Source organism: Antedon mediterranea, chromosome 5 (assembly GCF_964355755.1).
Source record: "Antedon mediterranea chromosome 5, ecAntMedi1.1, whole genome shotgun sequence".
NCBI lineage: Eukaryota > Metazoa > Echinodermata > Crinoidea > Comatulida > Antedonidae > Antedon > Antedon mediterranea.
Window position 1 is genome coordinate 23,810,938 of NC_092674.1, and position 19,270 is coordinate 23,830,207.

Below are 19,270 nucleotides of genomic sequence, written 5' to 3' on the forward strand. Positions count from 1 at the left end.
TTCATAAGTGAAAACATTATTTTTATTTTTTTTAAAGTGATTAACTTTATTAAAACTACAAAATAACAATTCGGGTCTGATTTAATTTATATTCATTTTTCATGTTTTTTGGGGACAATACATAGTTAAATTTATAGTTATTTAATTTATCGACAAGACACGTTGTCATATCCACTGTAAATATACGTGTGTCTTTACAGTGTTATTGGTTCAATTGATAGTGTACGCATACAATACGATAGCATTCTTTTGACCTGGGGAGATCAGTTCATTAATGTACCTGTGACATTTGCGAGTGACCTTGCCTTCTATACAATATATCTTGATGGACTTTTCAATGGATTTGATGTTGATGACGTGTATTATAATACGGTAAGATAACATACTGTACTTGGTATAACAATGAGAAAAAGTTAAAAAATTTATGTTAAACGTTAAGAAATGTTCAATACACTGATATTGGAAGGGCATTCCAATTAGAAATGGATAAACGGAAGGAAAATTTGAACATATTTCTTTGCAATGTCTTGTATTTTTTATATATGATATTTTATGTTCAACTTCAATTTATGTAATGATAAATAAGTTCAAGTTCAAATTTGTCAGGCGTAATAAACTTTTCTCATGTCTTATATCTTTTAGCTTTATGATGAAGGACATCGGTCCCTTACGGGTACAACATACACTGGAGAACCTACATTTACAAACATCACATTGTATGGACTGATTAATGACGTAGATCTTTTAAACTTGCTTGAAAACCTTGAGAATACCGTGTTCTTTGATGTATTCGCTGATAGCGTGGAGGATCGGTGTGAAGCTATTGATCAGCTGCACAAAACTCAGGAAAGTATGTACAAATATTGAATATGTATGAGTTTAATGAGCTCATAGTAAACAAATAATGAATATGTATGAGTTTAATGAGCTCATGAAGTAAACAAATAATGAATATGTATGAGTTTAATGAGCTCATGAAGTAAACAAATAATGAATATTTAATAAGCTCAGGATAGAAAGTATACAAATAATGAATATTTATGAATTGAATGAGCTCAGCAAATTAAGTATAGAAATAGAATTAAGAAAGTAATTTTCCAAATAATAAATATTTATAAATTTAGTGAACTTAGCAAAGTATAGAAGTAATGATATTTTCAAGTTGAATATATGGCCTGATGTACGTGTAGACTTAATGCAAGCAAAAATATTTTAATCTCAACGATTATAAGCAACATCTTAGTTAAGTCGAAGATGCTCTCCAGATGGAATGCCATCCTGAGATGGTAGTAGTAATTTTGTTTATTTTATTTATTTCATTTATATGTAATTTACTTTCTATGGACCAGAGTTTCCGAAATAAAAGATCGAATGAATGAATGAGAATACGATTTAAATGAATATTTAATGAGCTCAGAATAGATAGTATATACAATAAAATAAAATACTGAGTGTATGGATGAGCTCATTAACAGAGAGCAAGTATTTACACTATTTGCAAAAAAAAAATATATTGGCAATGTTTAAAAACAAAGCATGATAATATCAAGTAATTGTTAATTATTAACATATTCAAGATTATTCTTGAATTTGGATGAAATGTAAACTTGTAACAAACTTACTTGTTTTAAATGTGTAGATCGTGCAGTACTAATCGAATGTACCAAAGTTCTAAAGAAAATCTCAACGACTGGTTCTGTTAGTTGGCATTCTTTCGTCCTTGAACATAATCAATTACTATTAATTGGAACAGCAGGAAATGGCACCAGTGCTTGTAATCCAACAACTTTATACTGGTGGAATAAAAGAAGGGGTAATTATGAAGAAGTAGTGGTACGTAAAAATCTATGTTTGACAGGAAAGTTCTGTATCCCCTGTTGTCCCTGAATATGGATGGGTGTCCCAAACAAGAAGTGTCCCAAATGAGCGGTTCTACTATAAGTATCTAAATATTGTCCCCTTAATTGATCTTGGCCATACTGTACTGTTGGTGTCCCAAAGGAAGTGTGTCCCAAAGGAAAAGGTGTCCCAAAGGAAATTGTGTCCCAAAGGAAAAGGTGTCCCAAAGGAAAAGGTGTCCCAAAGGAAATTGTGTCCCAAAGAAAATTGTGTCCCAATGGGAAGTGTGTCCCAATGGGAAGTGTGTCCCAATGGGAAGTGTGTCCCAATGGGAAGTGTGTCCCAATGGGAAGTGTGTCCCAAGGGAAGGGTGTTCCAAGGGAAGGGTGCCCCAAAGGAAAAGGTGTCCCAAAGGAAAAGGTGTCCCAAGGGAAGTGTGTCCCAAGGGGAAGGGTGTCCCAAGGGGAAGGGTGTCCCAAAGGAAAGGGTGTCCCAAAGGAAAGGGTGTCCCAAAGGAAAGTGTCCCAATGGAAGTGTGTCCCAATGGAAGTGTGTCCTAAAGGAAAGGGTGTCCCAAGGGAAAGGGTGTCCCAAAGGAAAGGGTGTCCCAAAGGAAAGGGTGTCCCAAAGGAAAGTGTGTCCCAAGGGAAGGGTGTCCCAAGGGAAGGGTCTCTTTCAAAGGAAGTGTTCCACTGTACAGAAAATTTAACTAAAACGATATTATGTATTTGTATGTCTACCTTTTTACTGTATACTATAGGCACTGTCCAGTACCAAACAACTGTTTACTACAGACTAAAGAGCAAATATCACTGAACAAAAACAAAATGTTTATACAAATTATGTTGCTCCTCACCTTTATAATGATTAATATTGTAAAATGCAGCCACTAATTTATACATTTAATCATATTGTTGATTTATTGTGTCTATTTTAATTCAGTTATGAATTAGCATTTTTAATTTCTTGCATTTGATTGATTTATACATACCTTTTGACATTAATTTCATATTGATTGCAATATTTTTAATTCATTGATAATATTGAGGTATTGGTAAATCTAATTTTGTCTTTCATTAGACAATGTATCCTTCAAGAGCAGATGATGTGAGTGCATTTTTATTTGAATACATCCAATTTATGGTCATAGCCAGTCAGGGAGACTACTTGGAGGAGTGTTCATTTGATGTACATCCCACGTTAGATTATATTCCTATAACTAATTGTGAGTATATTCGAGAGAGTGGTACAGGTACTGGGCTTGGTGGTTGACATGCTTGCTTACCAATCCCATGGTCCTTGGTTCAAATCCATTCTTTTTTTCGTCTACTACAGTGCCACTACCTTGTACTATAAGACCTTTATTTAGTCTGTATTGCTATTGGATGGTGTGGAAACTTTTTTTTTAAATGGTTCTATTATGCCAATCAAGAGACTAAACCATTGCTGACCCCAATGTGGACCATTCCATTCATTATTGGATGGTATAATTTATCTACCACCTAGAATGAAAGATCGAAATTGTAACACATTCAAAGATTTCTATTCTATTTGTACAGTACAGTATGTATAAATGTGTTGTATTTTTTAGCATCTTCTGGATGTGTGTGGGTTCTATATCTAAAATACGATACAGCTTATTTCTATCAAAAGATCAATTTTGACAATGCAGCAGATGTGGAAGTCTTTGTAAACCCTCTCACGAGAGAGAATTGCATGACAATCATAGAGGCAGCAGAGGTCAATGCTCGGATATACACTACAAATTCTTTAGCTGCTGTGTATTGTATGAAGTATTATAAATCAGGATTTGTGCAAGTAACAACCATTCCAACTCGTGGTGCAGTGAAGGTAAGTCATGTTAAAGCTCGGGTACAGGCATGAATTTTAAATATAATATCTGGTTAATTAAATTAATCAAATATTTGTAATAGAAATCAAGACGAAAAAACATGAATTTCCCTTAAAATGGTCAAATAAAAACCAAGAAAACTTTTTTTCAGTAGTTAGGTAGTTTAACCTAATGTAATGATATGTCTGGTGACTCCCTAGAAGGTGAAAAAAGATGGTGGATATACGGTGGATAAGTTTTGCTATAGCATGAAAATAAAACTCTGAAGTTGAATAAAAATAGAAGAAAACTAGAAATGTAAAATTCAAGTTATATTACCTATATTTAGTCATCTGATAACATTTTTTACCACACCGTTCATTTTTCATAGTTTTTAAAAAATGCCTCTCTATTTACAACATTTGTGTACAAAAGAACAAAGATTTTACTGTGTAATTTGAACTATCCCCCCACTGATAAGAAAGTGCTTATTTTCAACAAGCTGGTGGAACACAAATAAAATCCCAAAAATTATGAAACATAGGGGAAACTATAGATCGATAATTATTGGAATGTATGATCAATAGAAATGTAAGGAATCTTTGTACTGTTTTACTGTTTCCACTTGGATGCAAAAACATTATCGCAATCTGACAATCACAATCGATTCATTATTTGAATAGTTGCGTGTCATTGGTGAATTCGCTTGCGTTACGCTTTCAATCTTTGTGCTACGTCCTATTGGGGACCACTTGGCTCACTAAAAAATTTGCCGCAAACTGTGATCGCGTTCTATCAGACGCACACTAAACGATTCTGATTGGATAATTAATTACTTCGCTATACGGCACTCCCTGACATACTATAATAAATCAGAACATGTCATGAGCAGTGGAATTTTTTAGTGAGCTATCTGCTAACGTTCGGCGCACACACTTGAGTAAAATGACACGGGTGCCAACAAATATTAAACACGATATATATTTTCCTCAGCGGCATGCGTGGCTGATTCCTTACGAAATACCCGGCGCACACCGTTAGTTAAGTGTTACTCGTGCCAGTTGGCTCAGCCGAAGGCTCTAGTGTGAGCCGGGCTTTAGGAAACATAACAATTGTTTTTATTGTGCCTTTCTTTTGATTACCAAAGCAAATGAGTATCATAAAAGCCACTTTTAATATTGTTTTATATGTTTGATGGTTTTTAAAATAAAGATATGGATATATAAATGCCAAACTGCACTGTTCTAAATGCACTGCTACTCAAGTTTAGAACAATTTTAATTCTGGGATTTCCATTTGCTATTTTCAACCAGTTGTTAAATATGTAAATATTTTTACCAGTTTTATTTTACAATTGTATTTTAGGAATTTTCCCTTTTAGACTATGTTTTACTATATTTGTAAACATGTTCTGAACAATTCATTTTTATATTTCCCTTTTATTTTCTCTCCTTTTTAACATTGTAAATTTTGTCTGTCTTTGTATTGTGATTTTAAAGGTTTAGGCTTTTGCAAGTTTTTTTTTTAATGCCTTTCATGAATGTTTTTAATCTATTAATATCTCTCCTTTTTATCCTGTCTCAATATGTTTTAAATAAAAATAAAAATTTACCTATAATATATGTTACAGATTACCCATTTTTTTGTTGATGGTATACTTCACCTGGCGATTGCTAACTTCCTTGATTCTTACATATCGTCTGTGGCGACCACCTCAGAAGTTTGGATCCAGTCTGACAACTATACCTTTACGAAAGTTGCTGAAGCAGACTCTTTTGCTGCCATGGATATTTTAGAAATGGAGATAAATGAGCAATATTATATAGTCATTGCCAATGGTTTTCAGGGAGCATTGACGGATTGTAATTTTGATGTTCCAGTACAGGTGTTTGAGTGAGTTATTTTTTTTCCTAGAACTAGATGAACTCATAATTTCTAAAGTTTTTGGTATTTGTCAAAAATCCTGTGATTTTATTCACCAATCACACTTTTTAAAATTTCAATAGCTAATATAATTATCTCCGCCTAAGAGCTTATGTTTTGACCCCTGTAAGTTTGTCAGTGTACAGGCTTGAGGCCACAGTTTTATCCAAAACTTTTCCACATAGTAGTAGTTCAATTATTTGGGGTGGCTAGGAAAGTGCCTTCTAACTTATTACACTAACACAAACTGTTTTTGTACTGTAGGTATACTATGGGGTCACCAAATCTTGAGTGGAGGCAAGACTTGACTGCATACGGTGCATTAGATCTGGATTCGCACAGTGTGAATTCAAAACATTTACTCTTTGTGCTCGATAGGACAGACACTGTGACAGTTTACAAATACCAAGGGTCGTTATTGATGTTTGTCCGCATTAAAATTCTACCGGTAGAAGGTAATTCAATTAAATTCAATTTATTTCAGACAAACTGTCCATATGAAACATATACATACAATAAAAAAGAAATACGAAGAATTATGTGACAACCGTCATGGAGAGGGAGGACCAAGAATTATTTAAAGTGCCTCTCTCCACTTGAAATACATTTTGGAATAAAAAATGAACAATTCATATACATATTTTGTTTTTGCTTTTCATAATTGTGGAAAGAAAACTATAAATTGTTAGCCTAAAAAATTCATAAAAAGATGGAACATTATTATCCACAAACAGATTTCTTGCATTGAGATATCGGGGTTGATTGATTGATATCCTTTTGAAATAATTAGACCTAAAGGAGAACAATACATATTAATACAATACGATCTAAACAAGTAACACTTGATTGATTCGGAGAAGTAGAAAGGTATTATACAGTATACCACAGTATATCAACATGATTAGTTTTTAGGTCTGCCTGCGTTTTTCAACCACACTAACATGAATGCATTCCTTTTCAGGAGCCCAAACCTTGCACGTATTCTCTCTACATGGTACTAGTTACATACACGCTGGTGTCGGAGCCTACGATCTTGAAGATCGTTTCTTCTCAGATCAGGAAGTATTGCCTATACCAATTAACTCCCAAATCCTTCAAGCTAGAATTGACCAAACAGGTAATTTTTTTAAAGCAAAATTCAGTGTACAGTTTAGAATATATATCCAATTCTCAGTACAGCATCTGTAATTAAACCAGTATCTAGGAAAATTCTGTCATACACTGTCACATAGATATACCGTATCTAGACTTATTACTTACTTAATTTGTTGTTGGGCTTAAAGCAAGTGCTTAATTATGTCCCTCTGGATGTTCCTTCCTACGTTCTCCTATATGGATGCGTGAAATAGCAAAATTTGTACAACGAGCAGAGTCTTCCTGTTTCAATTTTTGCCTTGAAAATAGTTTCTCAGCTGAAGTATTATACGTATGAAACGCCATGTATGCCAAAATATTTATTTTTCGCCACTCAGACTGTGTGTTTAATACATATATAATGGGTATGACAAATTGTATTGGGAATGGCCCTAGATGCTGATGTATTATGTAAAATTGTAAATACAGTAATAATACTTCATAATCATATACAGAGAAACTAGAAAATGTACATGCCAATGATTGTTATATATTTATATATTGTCATTATATTTATATTATTTTGTTAGTTTTGTAATTCAATTTTCTTTTTTTTTTTTAGAATTCGAGACTCAAAGCTGTTCTTAAGCCGATCAAGTCTGGGGTAGGAAAATCGATCACACTATATTTATATAGAATATATTTTGACAAGAAATAGAAATTATAAAATTAAAAAAAAAAAGATTAAATCAAATATAACACTATTAGTAAAACGTGTCTATATATTTATATGTATATTATATATAAATATATATGTATATAATATACAATATTTTCTATGCTGTATAAGGTTATAATAATGTAATTCAAATTATGCAACAATTGATTTCCTCATCATTTGTTTAAGTGTGAAAATCATCTTTTCACAGTCTTAAATACTAAACAGTATATTTGCCTGTTTTGATACATAACTAAGGAAAACATATCTTGTTTGTATAGTTGCATCTCCGCAGCACTACTAGTACACTAATAAAATCTTTAATCGTTTTCAAAAGCTGGAAGTTCAATTTATTTTTTAAACTTTTTTCTTCTGCAGATAAAGTACTGTATTATTTAAAAATATTGTACAATGTTGTTCAGGACTGTAAATTTTGTTTATAAACTCACATATTTTTTAAACAATGAAAATTTGTAATTCAGATCATTTTGCATATCATTGTTTAAATTTAGCAACTTGGGGGTTACATTCAGGCCAAATGAAAGTTGACAACAATAACAATGACGTTAGTTTACAAATCGGTTGAGAAGTTGTAATACAGATCGTTTTGCATATCATTGTTTAAAGTTAGCAACTTAGGGGTTACTTTCAGATCTTCAGCAACTTGGGGGTTACTTTCAGATTATTTACAGGAACATAAAATTGTCTTGCAGTTTTTAATTACGAAATAAACAGTACAGTAAATTCTCAATTACAGACACGATTTTGTGGTTTCAAGCGAGGATAAATGAGTGTAGAACCGTTCAAACTAATTTCGAATTTCATAGACCTACAGAATGTACGTATAAACGAAGTTTGGAAACTCGTTGTTTGCAAACTGGTTTTCAGTAGTTTGTCGACTGGTCTATACACTAGCAGATAGACAACTTTGCTTGACAAACTTTGCTTAATTAAAAAAAATATACGGTCACGCTGAATCTGAGCTCAGTGTGAACGTAGTTTAAGCATAATCCGAGGTGAGCACAGGGAACATTTTCGCCAGTGTAGCGTAGCAAAAAGCTATACAAAACAACCTTATTGCTACACATTTTGAAAATTGTGTAGCAAAAAATACAATACAAAACTATGTTTTTGGACTTAAAAATCAGTTTGATTAGCAATATTGCTAAACAAAATTTTTAAATGAAAATTTTCCCTGGAGCAGAACTCTCCTCCGTGTCGTTAACTATGGTAGTATAACTCCTGGTTTGAACGCAAAACAGATTAAATCGCAGTATTTACTAATTTAATTCCGGTAAAGAAAAAAGACAATTAAACATAGCTCAATAATTATGTGTATGATAAACGCTATTTGCGTTTTGTTGATGTGAAATTTAAACAAAATCATTCGTACTGTATACTCTATTGAATAACAATGGGTCTAGTAACACAGTTTAATATTAAAGCATCCGATCCGACTCTGTTCATTTGATACCATCACTTCACGGTATAATTACATAACGTCCAAGGTCTGTTTATACTCAATGTTTTGTAACAGTTCTGTGCCCATCAAACATGTTAAGCTTGGTTCCCACTACACTAGCAACGCAACCACCTACGAAACGTAGCAAAATGCCCTTCTAATAATGAGTTTTCCCCCGCCTGCGTGAAACCAAACCTGCGATGTTTGCATCACTGTTGCGTCGTCTGGTTCCGACTTGAGATTACGCAATACAACACTTTGCGTCAATACGAAGCTTCGTCGCGTTGCAAGTGGGCGGAACCATGCTTCAGGGCTATAGCCAAATGGTCTTGAGTATTAGAGAAATCGGCTTCTCCTGTGTTAAAACAATAACTAATAATAATAGAATCTGAATCTGCCAAAAAATCCACTATTACAAAACTGCTGTGCGTGATCTCAGAAATAAGGTGTTGTAGCTAGCCTTTCGGTTGATTTGTTCATCGTTAAATGGAACAGCTCCTGTTCCTCCATATTTCGTTTCCTTTCGTAGTCTTGTCGTTTCATCCCGTCCCTCAGATGTCCACCGTTTGCAGCTAAGCACATTAGAAAATTTATCTTTAAGATATAAAATTTCAATAATAACAATATAAATTATGAAAGTTTTTTTTTTTGGTAATTTTTAATATTTATTACTGCAGTAAGTTTTCTTTTTCTTTTCTAGTTTCTTTAGTTTTTTTAATGTGAAGTTTGAGGCATTCACTGTAAGAAATAGGGACGACGCGTGAATATAGTTACTGCAGTAACTGAAGTAGAATGATTCTGACAACCGAAACCTAATCTGATCTTGCTAATGTTTAAAATAAAAACAAACCAAAATCTTAAAAAATATTAATAGATCATCGGAAATTCTTTTCTCTTTAAATAAAATACTAATAACATCTCCACCTACCATTCCGAGTGTAGCCAATCCAGCAGATCCAAATGACACTACAAAAAGTACAAAGGATTTCTCGGCCTGAAATTAGAGAAAGATATTCATTTTTCCCGCTGCTGCTCTAGCCCGCTACGTCCCATTAGGACTACTCAATCAGAAGCTAAAGCGAGCAGCAGTTATAGTTCTAAGGACGACAGTTTTGCGAAAATGGAAACTTCACTATAATTTATAGATTTCCAGCTGCTACTGTAGACCCAAAAAACGTCTGGGAAAAGAGTCTATTCGGACATGTCATGCTAAAATTACAAATCCCAAAGCATTTCTGGTATTTATGACTTTTGAATGTAATTCACTGTTAGATATTCATTGAATTATTATCCAAACAGTCCATTAAAGTTTGTGTTTGTTATAGGATATTTCACACTTGAAATATCTAGGGTGATGAAGTGACCCCCAGACTTGACCTTAGTAATAAAATTAACTAAAGTGACAGAAATTGAGTATTCACTTCTGTAACAAAAAAATAATATTTATTCACATATTTGTTGCTTTAAATTACATTTTTTCAGGTAAAATAACTATTAGGCCTATGTGACAATAAAATGACACATTCAAAAACATTGGAAATAAAAAATATTTTTCAATAAGCAAGCATCGTTTTAAGAAATATTTCTTGTTTATTTATAGGCCTTATCCACGAAATCTGAATCACACATGGATTTTCCATATTTGAACATGAAATGCCTATATTTATAATTTTCCTAAAATGTACATCATTACCAGGACAAATCATTGTTAATGGTTTTCCCAAATGGGGTTCTAGCCCTCATGCCGAGTTATCCATTGAAAATCAATTATCTATGTACCATACGGGGTGCCAATCGCGACATTAAAAAAAATAGTAACTAGTAGTAATTTAATTAGTAGAGCTGTAGCTTGGTGATTCAGCCTTTCAATCCCAAGGTCCAGGGTTCAATCTTGACCTATTACCAGGGTTTGTAACTCACGACTCTTTCAACCCAACTCCTCATACCTCAACTGAGACTCAAATGATGCATTATTAAATAGCCTGTATTTGGTGATTTACTCGTTGTTGGATGCGTATAGCCTAAAGAAAAATTGCCACTGTTGACTATTTAATCCCCAATCAGATACCTTTAACTACTGGAAAAGTATCCTTGTGCGTGGTGTCGGATCTTATATAGGCCTAATTGTAAATGTATTTTCCAACCTAGTCGATTCCTGTGTCAAAGACAAGCTTTGTAACCATTTGAAAGTAATTGAATTCGAACTGGAAACCTTATCATGGTTAATATAATAATAAGTTAAACAAATCGTATAGACTGCGCTAAATAACAGCATGGAGGTACCTCCATGATAACAGTAACTACCACGATAACTTATTGATACTGCCCCTAGACAATTTCGCCTCTTAAGGCGCCCCGTAGTTACCTGTTGGCAATAGTTTAATAGATCATCGTCACAGATCGCACTTGATATTCCGCCGTTTCCAAGCCCTGTAGTTAAAACGAACAAACAAGTAATTTGCGTCAATGGTTCCCATGTCGCAAACTAAATTTATATTTGATTGGCACATATGGTTCAGTTTAGGGTAGACTGGTAGAAGAAAACAAGTCTAATTGTTCAGATACATAGTTTGGTGCATGCAATACAAGAAAAGTTGAAAACGTCCTTGTCGTCATGATGTTTCTACTAGGCTTAGGCCTACACTTCCGTAAACTCAGATGGACGTTTATTAGTTTTGTTTGGCGTAATCATCAGTGACTATATGTAAAGATATAAAGGTACACCTACATCCTTTTTAAAAATAAAAAGCAGACAATATTTCCCTTGTTCTTTCTGCCATTTATAGCGTTCAGCCAATTTCATTTTGAATAGTAGGTGTGTAGTCTTCCATTTACGCGTATTTGGGATATACTCATCATAAATTGAGGATATGGTATGCTAAGGGAGATTAATGTAAATGTGAGGGAAAGTCTTAAGCTCTGTCTACACTATCAAACTAGTTTGAAAAAAAAGTTGGATGTGCCCAAATATGGTAGTGATATGCTCAAATATGGTAGTAATATGACAGTTCGATAGTGTCGACAAGGCTTTAAAGTATTTGACGGGCACAACTTCGGTCGTCTGTCCCTGTCCACAACTTCCGATATCTAGAGTGATAGAAATGTAGGCACTAATAATGAATGCAATACTAACTAGACCTAATTAAGTTACCTACTTACCGTACCACGTCAAATTTATACAAGCATTTGGGTCGACTGCATCATTTTCGTCAATAATTCCGTCACTATAACAATATCCCGTTGTCATTTTCATGAACATGGTGGGGATGACTAAAACGCACAATATGAACAACCACACAAGCAGCATAAAATAAGTAAAAATTGTAGCCTAGAAAAAAAATTGGAAGCTGTATATTTTTACCAACATCAGTTACATAATGTCACAATGCTGCTGTTTTTAACGTACGAACAGCGTTGTGCAATAGTGTGCCAAGTGAACATGTGCATTTCGAGAAGCATGCCTTTCGATATGGAAGGTATAGGTCTTAACCCATGACTCATTATAGATCTAATATTTTAGGTTCCAAATATCTATATCGTCTATTTAATCCATCCGCCTTATGGTTTTATGTTTTGTATATTTAATTTTCTCTAAAAGAACCTGAGAAATATGATCAGAATATTTCTCATGCACTGGTAGGCCTAAGCATACGGTTGCGTAAGTAAGTTGAATTGTAGAGGAATTATTTCCTCCTCTATGGTTGAATATGTTACATTGCTTTTAATCGCTATCCGTATGCTTGGTTCCCACTAGAGACATAGGCGCAACGCAACGCAAGTGATTTAACCAATCATAACCAATGGATTATTCGAACTGTCGCTTGTGGTCAAATACACGTCAACACGTTTACGTCCTTGCGTTGAGTCCTAGTGGGAACCATGCTTACATTATTTGACCTGGTTCGTAGGCATATGTAAAGCGTGGTTCCCACTAGCGACGCAACGCAAGGACGTAACGCAACGCAAGTGAATTGACCAATCACAAGCGATGGCTTATTCGCTTGTGATTGCTAACTGTCTATAACTTCGCTTGTCATTGGTTAAACGCTTGCGTTGCGTTTAAGTCCTTGCGTTGCGTCGCTAGTGAGAACCACGCTTTACATAGGCCTACGAACCAATGATGTAACCGTGGTTCCCACTAGAACGCAACGCAACGTGACGCCGTGACGTATCGACGCAAAGGGCTGTATTGCGTAATCACAAGTGGGAACCGACGACGCAATAGTGCAACAAAAATCTCAGGTTTGATTTCACGCAGGCGGGGGCAAACAAAATTATTGGAAGGGCATTTTGTTACGTTGCGTCGGTTGCGTTACGTTGCGTCGCTAGTGGGAATCATACGGTGGCCTATAAGTGTCACGGCAACTTTCAAAAAATATCACGGCAATTTTTTCAAAAAAAGCCACGGCAATTTGAAAAAAGCCACGGCAATTTGAAAAAAGCCACGGCAAATTAAAAATAAAACATCACGGCAAATTAAAAATAAAACATCGCGGCAATTTAACAAAAATACCAGGGTAACTTAAAAATGAAACACCACGGCAAATTAGTATTGAAACACCACGGCAAATTAATAGTGAAACACCACGGCAAATTACAGAATGCCACGGCGGAAGTGAGTTACCACGGCGGAAGTGAAACCTTTGGAACCTTCGATTTTTTCTGAGGTAAGTAATTATTTGTGCTTTGATGTAAATATTATATTAATTTATTTAACTGCAGCAGTTTACGTGTTTATTGCACTCTTCTTGAACTTTCTAGGCCGGGCTAGACCATAGGCCTTATTACAAGGTAGGCCTAGGCCCTATAACATTCTACAATGTTTTAATATATTTACAGTAATCTGTTTTTTATATAACAAGTTGTTTTTACAGTAGACCTAGCTACTACTGTAGGCCTAAGGCCTAGGGCTAGTAGTAGGCATAGCTAGGCCTAGTGCAATAAACACGTAAATGCTGTAGTTAAATATAATAAATTAATATAATAATATTTACTTCAATGCACAAATAATTACTTACCTCAGAAAAAATCGAAGATTCCAAAGGTTTCACTTCCGCCGTGGTAACTCACTTCCGCCGTGGCATTCTGTAATTTGCCGTGGTGTTTCATTACTAATTTTCCGTGGTGTTTTAATACTAATTTGCCGTGGTGTTTCATTTTTAAGTTGCCGTGGTATTTTTGTTAAATTGCCGCGATGTTTATTTTTAATTTGCCGTGATGTTTTATTTTTAATTTGCCGTGGCTTTTTTCAAATTGCCGTGGCTTTTTTCAAATTGCCGTGGCTTTTTTTTAAAGTTGCCGTGATCTTTTTTGAAAGTTGCCGTGACACTTATAGGCCACCGTAGAATCACGCTTCACGCGAAGAATTGAACCACTGGAACGCGTACTTCAAGCATATTAATAACGTCACGGGGCACATAGTTATGTTTTACTTACACTATTCATACAGCATTTTCCATTGAATGTAATTTCGTTTGTACTGTAAACTTGCTTCTTAGCTTGTCCAGTAGCGACAAATCCAATGAAAAGCAAAAGTAACGAATAGACGGCGAAAACTGCTGCTATTCCGTATATTACGTACCGCAATGCCTCAAGACTAGTAAATAAAAACAAGTTGTTATAGTAGGTCATAAAGTATAAAGAATGTTAAAAAACTTCTCGGTTTCAGATGGTCTCATAATAATAATTTAAGTTTCCTTTATTTATACCCCTTATTTAAGTGTACACTGAATAACGGTTTTCCAAAGGAGGGGTTACATACATAATAGAAAGAGAACCAAAATATTCTTCATACGATATAGTTGACATTTTAACAAACATGAAACCAGACTACTGTAAAGCGTGGTTCCTACTAGAACGCAACGCAGCGACGTATTGACGCAAAGTGCCGGCCGTATTGCGTAATCACAAGTGGGAACCAACGACGCAACAGTGCTGCAAACATCGCAGGTTTGATTTCACGCAGGCGGGGGCAAACACAATTATTGGAAGGGCATTTGCTTATATTGCGTAGGTTGTGTTACGTTGCGTCGCTAGTGGAAGCTTGGTTCCCACTAGAACGTAACGCAAGGACGTAAACGCAACGCAAGCGTTTTAACCAATGACAAGCGAAGTTATAGACAGTTAGCAATCACAAGCGAATAAGCCATCGCTTGTGATTGGTCAATTCATTTGTGTTGCGTTACGTCCTTGCGTTGCGTCGCTAGTGGGAACCAAGCTTAAGAACGGTTACGACGTAATGTATAAAGTACGATGTATACGTGATTCCCATTGTTCATTGCTGGTACCGGTGGATGGCTATGGCTGTTCAAGTAGGCCCTACGAATGAGTTGAGAAACTTGAGAATACTATGCTACTACTAAATATACTAGGCCTATGCTGTTCAGTATTCCCACGTACGACAAACTTGTGGGTTTAAGCTCTGTCTACACTATCAAACGTTATGTGACGAAACAAACGTGATGTGCCCATGGACATGATGATGTCATATCACTACCATATTTAAACATATCACACTACCATATTTGGGCACATCACACTTTATTTGTCGAACTAGTTTGATAGTGCAGACGAAGCTTTATACAGGCTGATCTTATAATTATTCATTCATTCATTTCTCTGTATTTTGGACTTAATATCCATAAAATAAACACTACTACATAATTAGTATTGTTTAATTTTTAATTCATTTATTTGTAATTTTACTTTTCACGGACCAGAGATTGAATTGAATAAACAAACGTTACTCAACAATCTGACAACAGTTTGAATTTGAATTTGAATCTGAAATTTCGATTCCGCTAGAAAATTGACAGAACGCACTAGTGGGTTAATAAAGCTCAGGTACAGGCATGAATTTTAAATATAATATTTTGTTAATTGTACAATCCATAAATCAAATATATGTGTAACATAAATCATGACGAAAAAATATGAATTTCCCTTAAAATGGCAAAATTTGCTTCTGGGCTGTTAAAAATCAAATATACATAGGCCCTACAGGGGTGAAAACATGTCTGTATTCGTTGAAATGGTGAAAATATTTCATTCGTTGAAATTGAAATATTGACTGCGTAACCTCTGATGTATAGATTTCCAAATCGAAAAAGTGGGCAATTTAAAAAAAAATAGTTGATTACCGTCTATACCGTAGTATACTTAGGACACTGAATCTGACGGGAATAATTCGGCATGCGACTTGTTCTTGGGGGAACCACTAACCCAAACAGTGAATTATAGTAAAAAGGGGGTGAGGGAGATAACTAAACGTTTAACGAACAATATAAATAGGCCTACACTACTGTACTGACAAGTAACTAGAGATACCTGTACTTGTGTGCACAGTACATCCATTATTACCAGGTGTCGGCTGCATAATTTATGAGGCCACTCATCTAAACACGCTTTTTGATGAAATCGTGTTAGCAATACGGGTTTCAAATCTCATAACAAGACTGGTGGTTGCTAAGCTCTTAGGCCAAAGGGTAATCTGTTTTGCTACGCTAATATACACAAACACTGCTGTACAAAACATTTTAAAATGCAATTAGGAAAGCAGATGGACGAGTAGTTGGATAAGAACATACGGTATTACACATTTAATAGATAGAATTACTATTGTAACTATCAATAGACAAAAACTTGAGAATAAACTTAACTAAACATTGTTTTTAGTACTGTACTGTAATTTATGAGAAATAATATATAGTTTTCATACATTAATTTCTAATAAGTATCGATCTATAGTTTCCACAATGTTTCATAATTGAGAAAAGAAAAACATTTGCTGATGATAAATATTGAGATGCATGTAGACGGTAGTTAACGTGAGATGAACGGCGTTTTTTTTGTAAGAAATATTGCTTGTTATATTTAGTACTGTATATGCAATAATTATAGTGGCGATAAGATGTATTTGAACACGGTTCGTGTTGGTGGTCATCCACAATCCGATAAATCACACTAAGCGGTTGATAAGAACGCTAAGTTAACCGCACTTCTGTTAAAAGGTTATCAATAACACTCCTAACAACATATTTGAACTTTCATTATGATTATATTTAAAGATAAAACTCGACAAAATATTATGTTAATCATATTGCTTAAATTCTCCTGATAACAATACATAATGGGCGCGCCTGTTCAATGCTCAGTTATATACCCGTAGTTGATTATAGATTGGTTCCCACTAGATACGCAATGTAGCGCAAACTACGCAATGTAAGAAAATGCCCTTCTTAAACGCAGATTTGATTTCACGCAGGCGGGGGCAAACATAATTAGGTTGCGTTACGTTGCGTCGCTACTGGGAAAAGAACAATTATCCGCTAACGTTGGTGGGTACCAAGCGTGGTTCCCACTAGCGACGCAACACAAGGACGTAACGCAACGCAAGTGAATTGACCAATCACAAGCGATGGCTTATTTGCTTGTGATTGCTAACTGTCTATAACTTCGCTTGTCATTGGTTAAAACGCTTGCGTTGCGTTTACGTCCCTGCGTTACGTTCTAGTGGGAACCAAGCTTCAAGTCACATACGTCCCAATGATTTCAAATCCTAGGAGTGTCCAATGACTCAAAGGTGATAAATGACATACAGGAATTGTTTACTCAGCTGATTAAAATCAATATGTTTAACACCACCACAATAATATTAATGAAAATAGATCATCGATCGATTGGTAATCAGAAACACAAACACTATATACTACGATTATTGATTTGTGTAAACTGGTATAATAATACTCATAATTCCGCCCTTTGTTTATCCCATATTTCATCAAACTTTCAGCCTTTTCGATTAAAATGTAAAGTCCATACGATATGTAGTATCCCTAATTATTATATCCAACTACCTGTATTATTACTATGATGTCATCATATTGATATAAACACGTAACTAAACAATGACGTTATCACTGGTTATATATTAATTAACGTGTATTAGTACTGCCATTGTTATGTTTTTAGCGTTTGATAATGAATACAGCATCGTATGGTGTAATAATCATGACAACTGAATTCGAGACTATGCTATTGGGTCCTTGAGATGGTGGTACATTATATGACGTATTAGGCCTACGACGTCATAAATTTCAGTCGATCGTATCATAACTTGTGGTGAATGTTTAATTGTCGGACCTAATTCCCAGATTTCTAAGATCATGATCGGGATGAGATGACGTAGTTTATTTCTTGCTTTCAGCATCTTCTTCTTCCCCACCTCCGTCAGTTAACTTCTGAGCAACATATATCCTTATATTAATTATCAGTACTGTATATAGATTTGCAATAGTTCATTGTACTAATGCAATAGTTGTTGTATTCGAATGACTGGAGCCCATGTAGGCCTAATTTAGATTTTTCTTTTCCCGACTAGAATTACACAGGCCTCTGTTTAAATAATGTGTTTCTGAATGTGATCTGAATGTGAAAATACAAAAAAAATGGAAGCGAAAAATAATCCAAAAAATCTATCATATATAATCTTATAAAAAAGGAATAATATATTCTTACTTACAATTTGTGCATATCGTCCTCTATAGATGTATTCTCAAACATATCTTGTGTTTCTGATATGCCAACGAGCGAAGCACCAGTAAAGATGCCAACGCCAGTGCACAGAAGAACGGTAGCGAATAGAGATCCATAAGGAATTCCTGTCCCACATTCGTCCCGATGAACTTTTAAACAACAAAATAAAATGTACAAAAATGAAATATTAGTTTAGGCGAATGTGGTATCTTATACTGTATACGCCAGAACTGCCAATTCTCTGTAACCTAAAACCTATAAACTATTCGAATGAGTGAAACGTTATATCGCCGTCGTTTCCACACTGACCATACTTACCCATTTTAACTCCCTGTTTTCGGCTTTCAGTTTAATAACAATGATGTTACTTATTCCGTATCTTTCAAAAACACGACATTGAAAACTTGCTGATATAGACACAGTTTGTTTATCTTTCAAGTAAAGTACTGTATTTAAACGAACTCATGCAATGCCTATTTAATTTAAGAACATGCCTTGTTAACAGGTCTTAATGCTGTGAAATCAGGAAGGCTACTGGATGGTGGTGATAGTTTAGTTCAGATGTATCACAAAGTTAGCTTGTACTTTTAATGGGGGCGCCCTCTAATTTTAAGTTAAGTTTAACCATTGGCAGGTAGGAGTAAATGTTCAGTTTTTAGTCTACAGCTCAGTCGGTTGGTTGGCCGGTCAGTCGGTCGGTCGGTCGGTAAACACTAACTGAAATTTGAGCGCACGACTACAGCCATGTTTATATAGAACGGTATGTTTAATAAATATTTCGACAAAATTTTTCAAATCCGTACACGGCATTGTTGATTATGTGGCACAGCTATATATATATATATAAATCAATGATGTTGCGTAGCACTGTGTAAATTATATATAAATC

General features: G+C 34.8%; 2 protein-coding genes across 3 annotated transcripts in view; one reads left to right on the forward strand and one right to left on the reverse strand.

Annotated features, from left to right (window-relative positions):
• LOC140049831 (uncharacterized) overlaps nucleotides 1–7,441 on the forward strand; it is a 32,677-nt gene extending 25,236 nt beyond the window's left edge. Inside the window, exons 26-34 of the mRNA XM_072094779.1 lie at nucleotides 201–372; nucleotides 643–850; nucleotides 1,640–1,833; nucleotides 2,920–3,064; nucleotides 3,431–3,690; nucleotides 5,301–5,563; nucleotides 5,858–6,048; nucleotides 6,555–6,710; nucleotides 7,290–7,441. Of these exons, the coding sequence (XP_071950880.1) occupies nucleotides 201–372; nucleotides 643–850; nucleotides 1,640–1,833; nucleotides 2,920–3,064; nucleotides 3,431–3,690; nucleotides 5,301–5,563; nucleotides 5,858–6,048; nucleotides 6,555–6,710; nucleotides 7,290–7,315 (1,615 nt within the window). The 3' untranslated portion in view covers nucleotides 7,316–7,441. The remainder of the gene's footprint in view (nucleotides 1–200; nucleotides 373–642; nucleotides 851–1,639; nucleotides 1,834–2,919; nucleotides 3,065–3,430; nucleotides 3,691–5,300; nucleotides 5,564–5,857; nucleotides 6,049–6,554; nucleotides 6,711–7,289) is intronic.
• Nucleotides 7,442–7,475: 34 nt separating this feature from the next.
• LOC140049954 (neuronal membrane glycoprotein M6-a-like) lies at nucleotides 7,476–18,925 on the reverse strand. Of its 2 annotated transcripts, XM_072094907.1 has the most exons (7): nucleotides 18,700–18,925; nucleotides 18,368–18,530; nucleotides 14,284–14,443; nucleotides 12,007–12,175; nucleotides 11,213–11,277; nucleotides 9,776–9,841; nucleotides 7,476–9,441 (listed from the first exon to the last, which is right to left on the reverse strand). In XM_072094907.1, exons 1-7 carry the CDS (start codon nucleotides 18,701–18,703, stop codon nucleotides 9,283–9,285), a joined length of 786 nt encoding a protein of 261 aa, XP_071951008.1. In that variant the 5' UTR covers nucleotides 18,704–18,925; the 3' UTR covers nucleotides 7,476–9,282. The 2 variants fall into 2 exon arrangements, with proteins under 2 accessions (XP_071951008.1, XP_071951009.1); XM_072094908.1 differs by lacking the exons at nucleotides 18,368–18,530; nucleotides 18,700–18,925 and adding an exon at nucleotides 16,174–16,282.
• Nucleotides 18,926–19,270: the final 345 nt, after the last annotated feature.

What these genes read in the sequence shown, in the direction of transcription:
- LOC140049954 (XM_072094907.1), bottom strand. An exon ending in GAGGACGATATGCACAAATT is followed by an intron (nt 14,444 to 18,367) that starts GTAAGTAAGAAT and finishes TTTATTTACTAG; the next exon opens with TCTTGAGGCATTGCGGTACG. An exon ending in GAAAATGCTGTATGAATAGT is followed by an intron (nt 12,176 to 14,283) that starts GTAAGTAAAACA and finishes TTTTTTTTCTAG; the next exon opens with GCTACAATTTTTACTTATTT.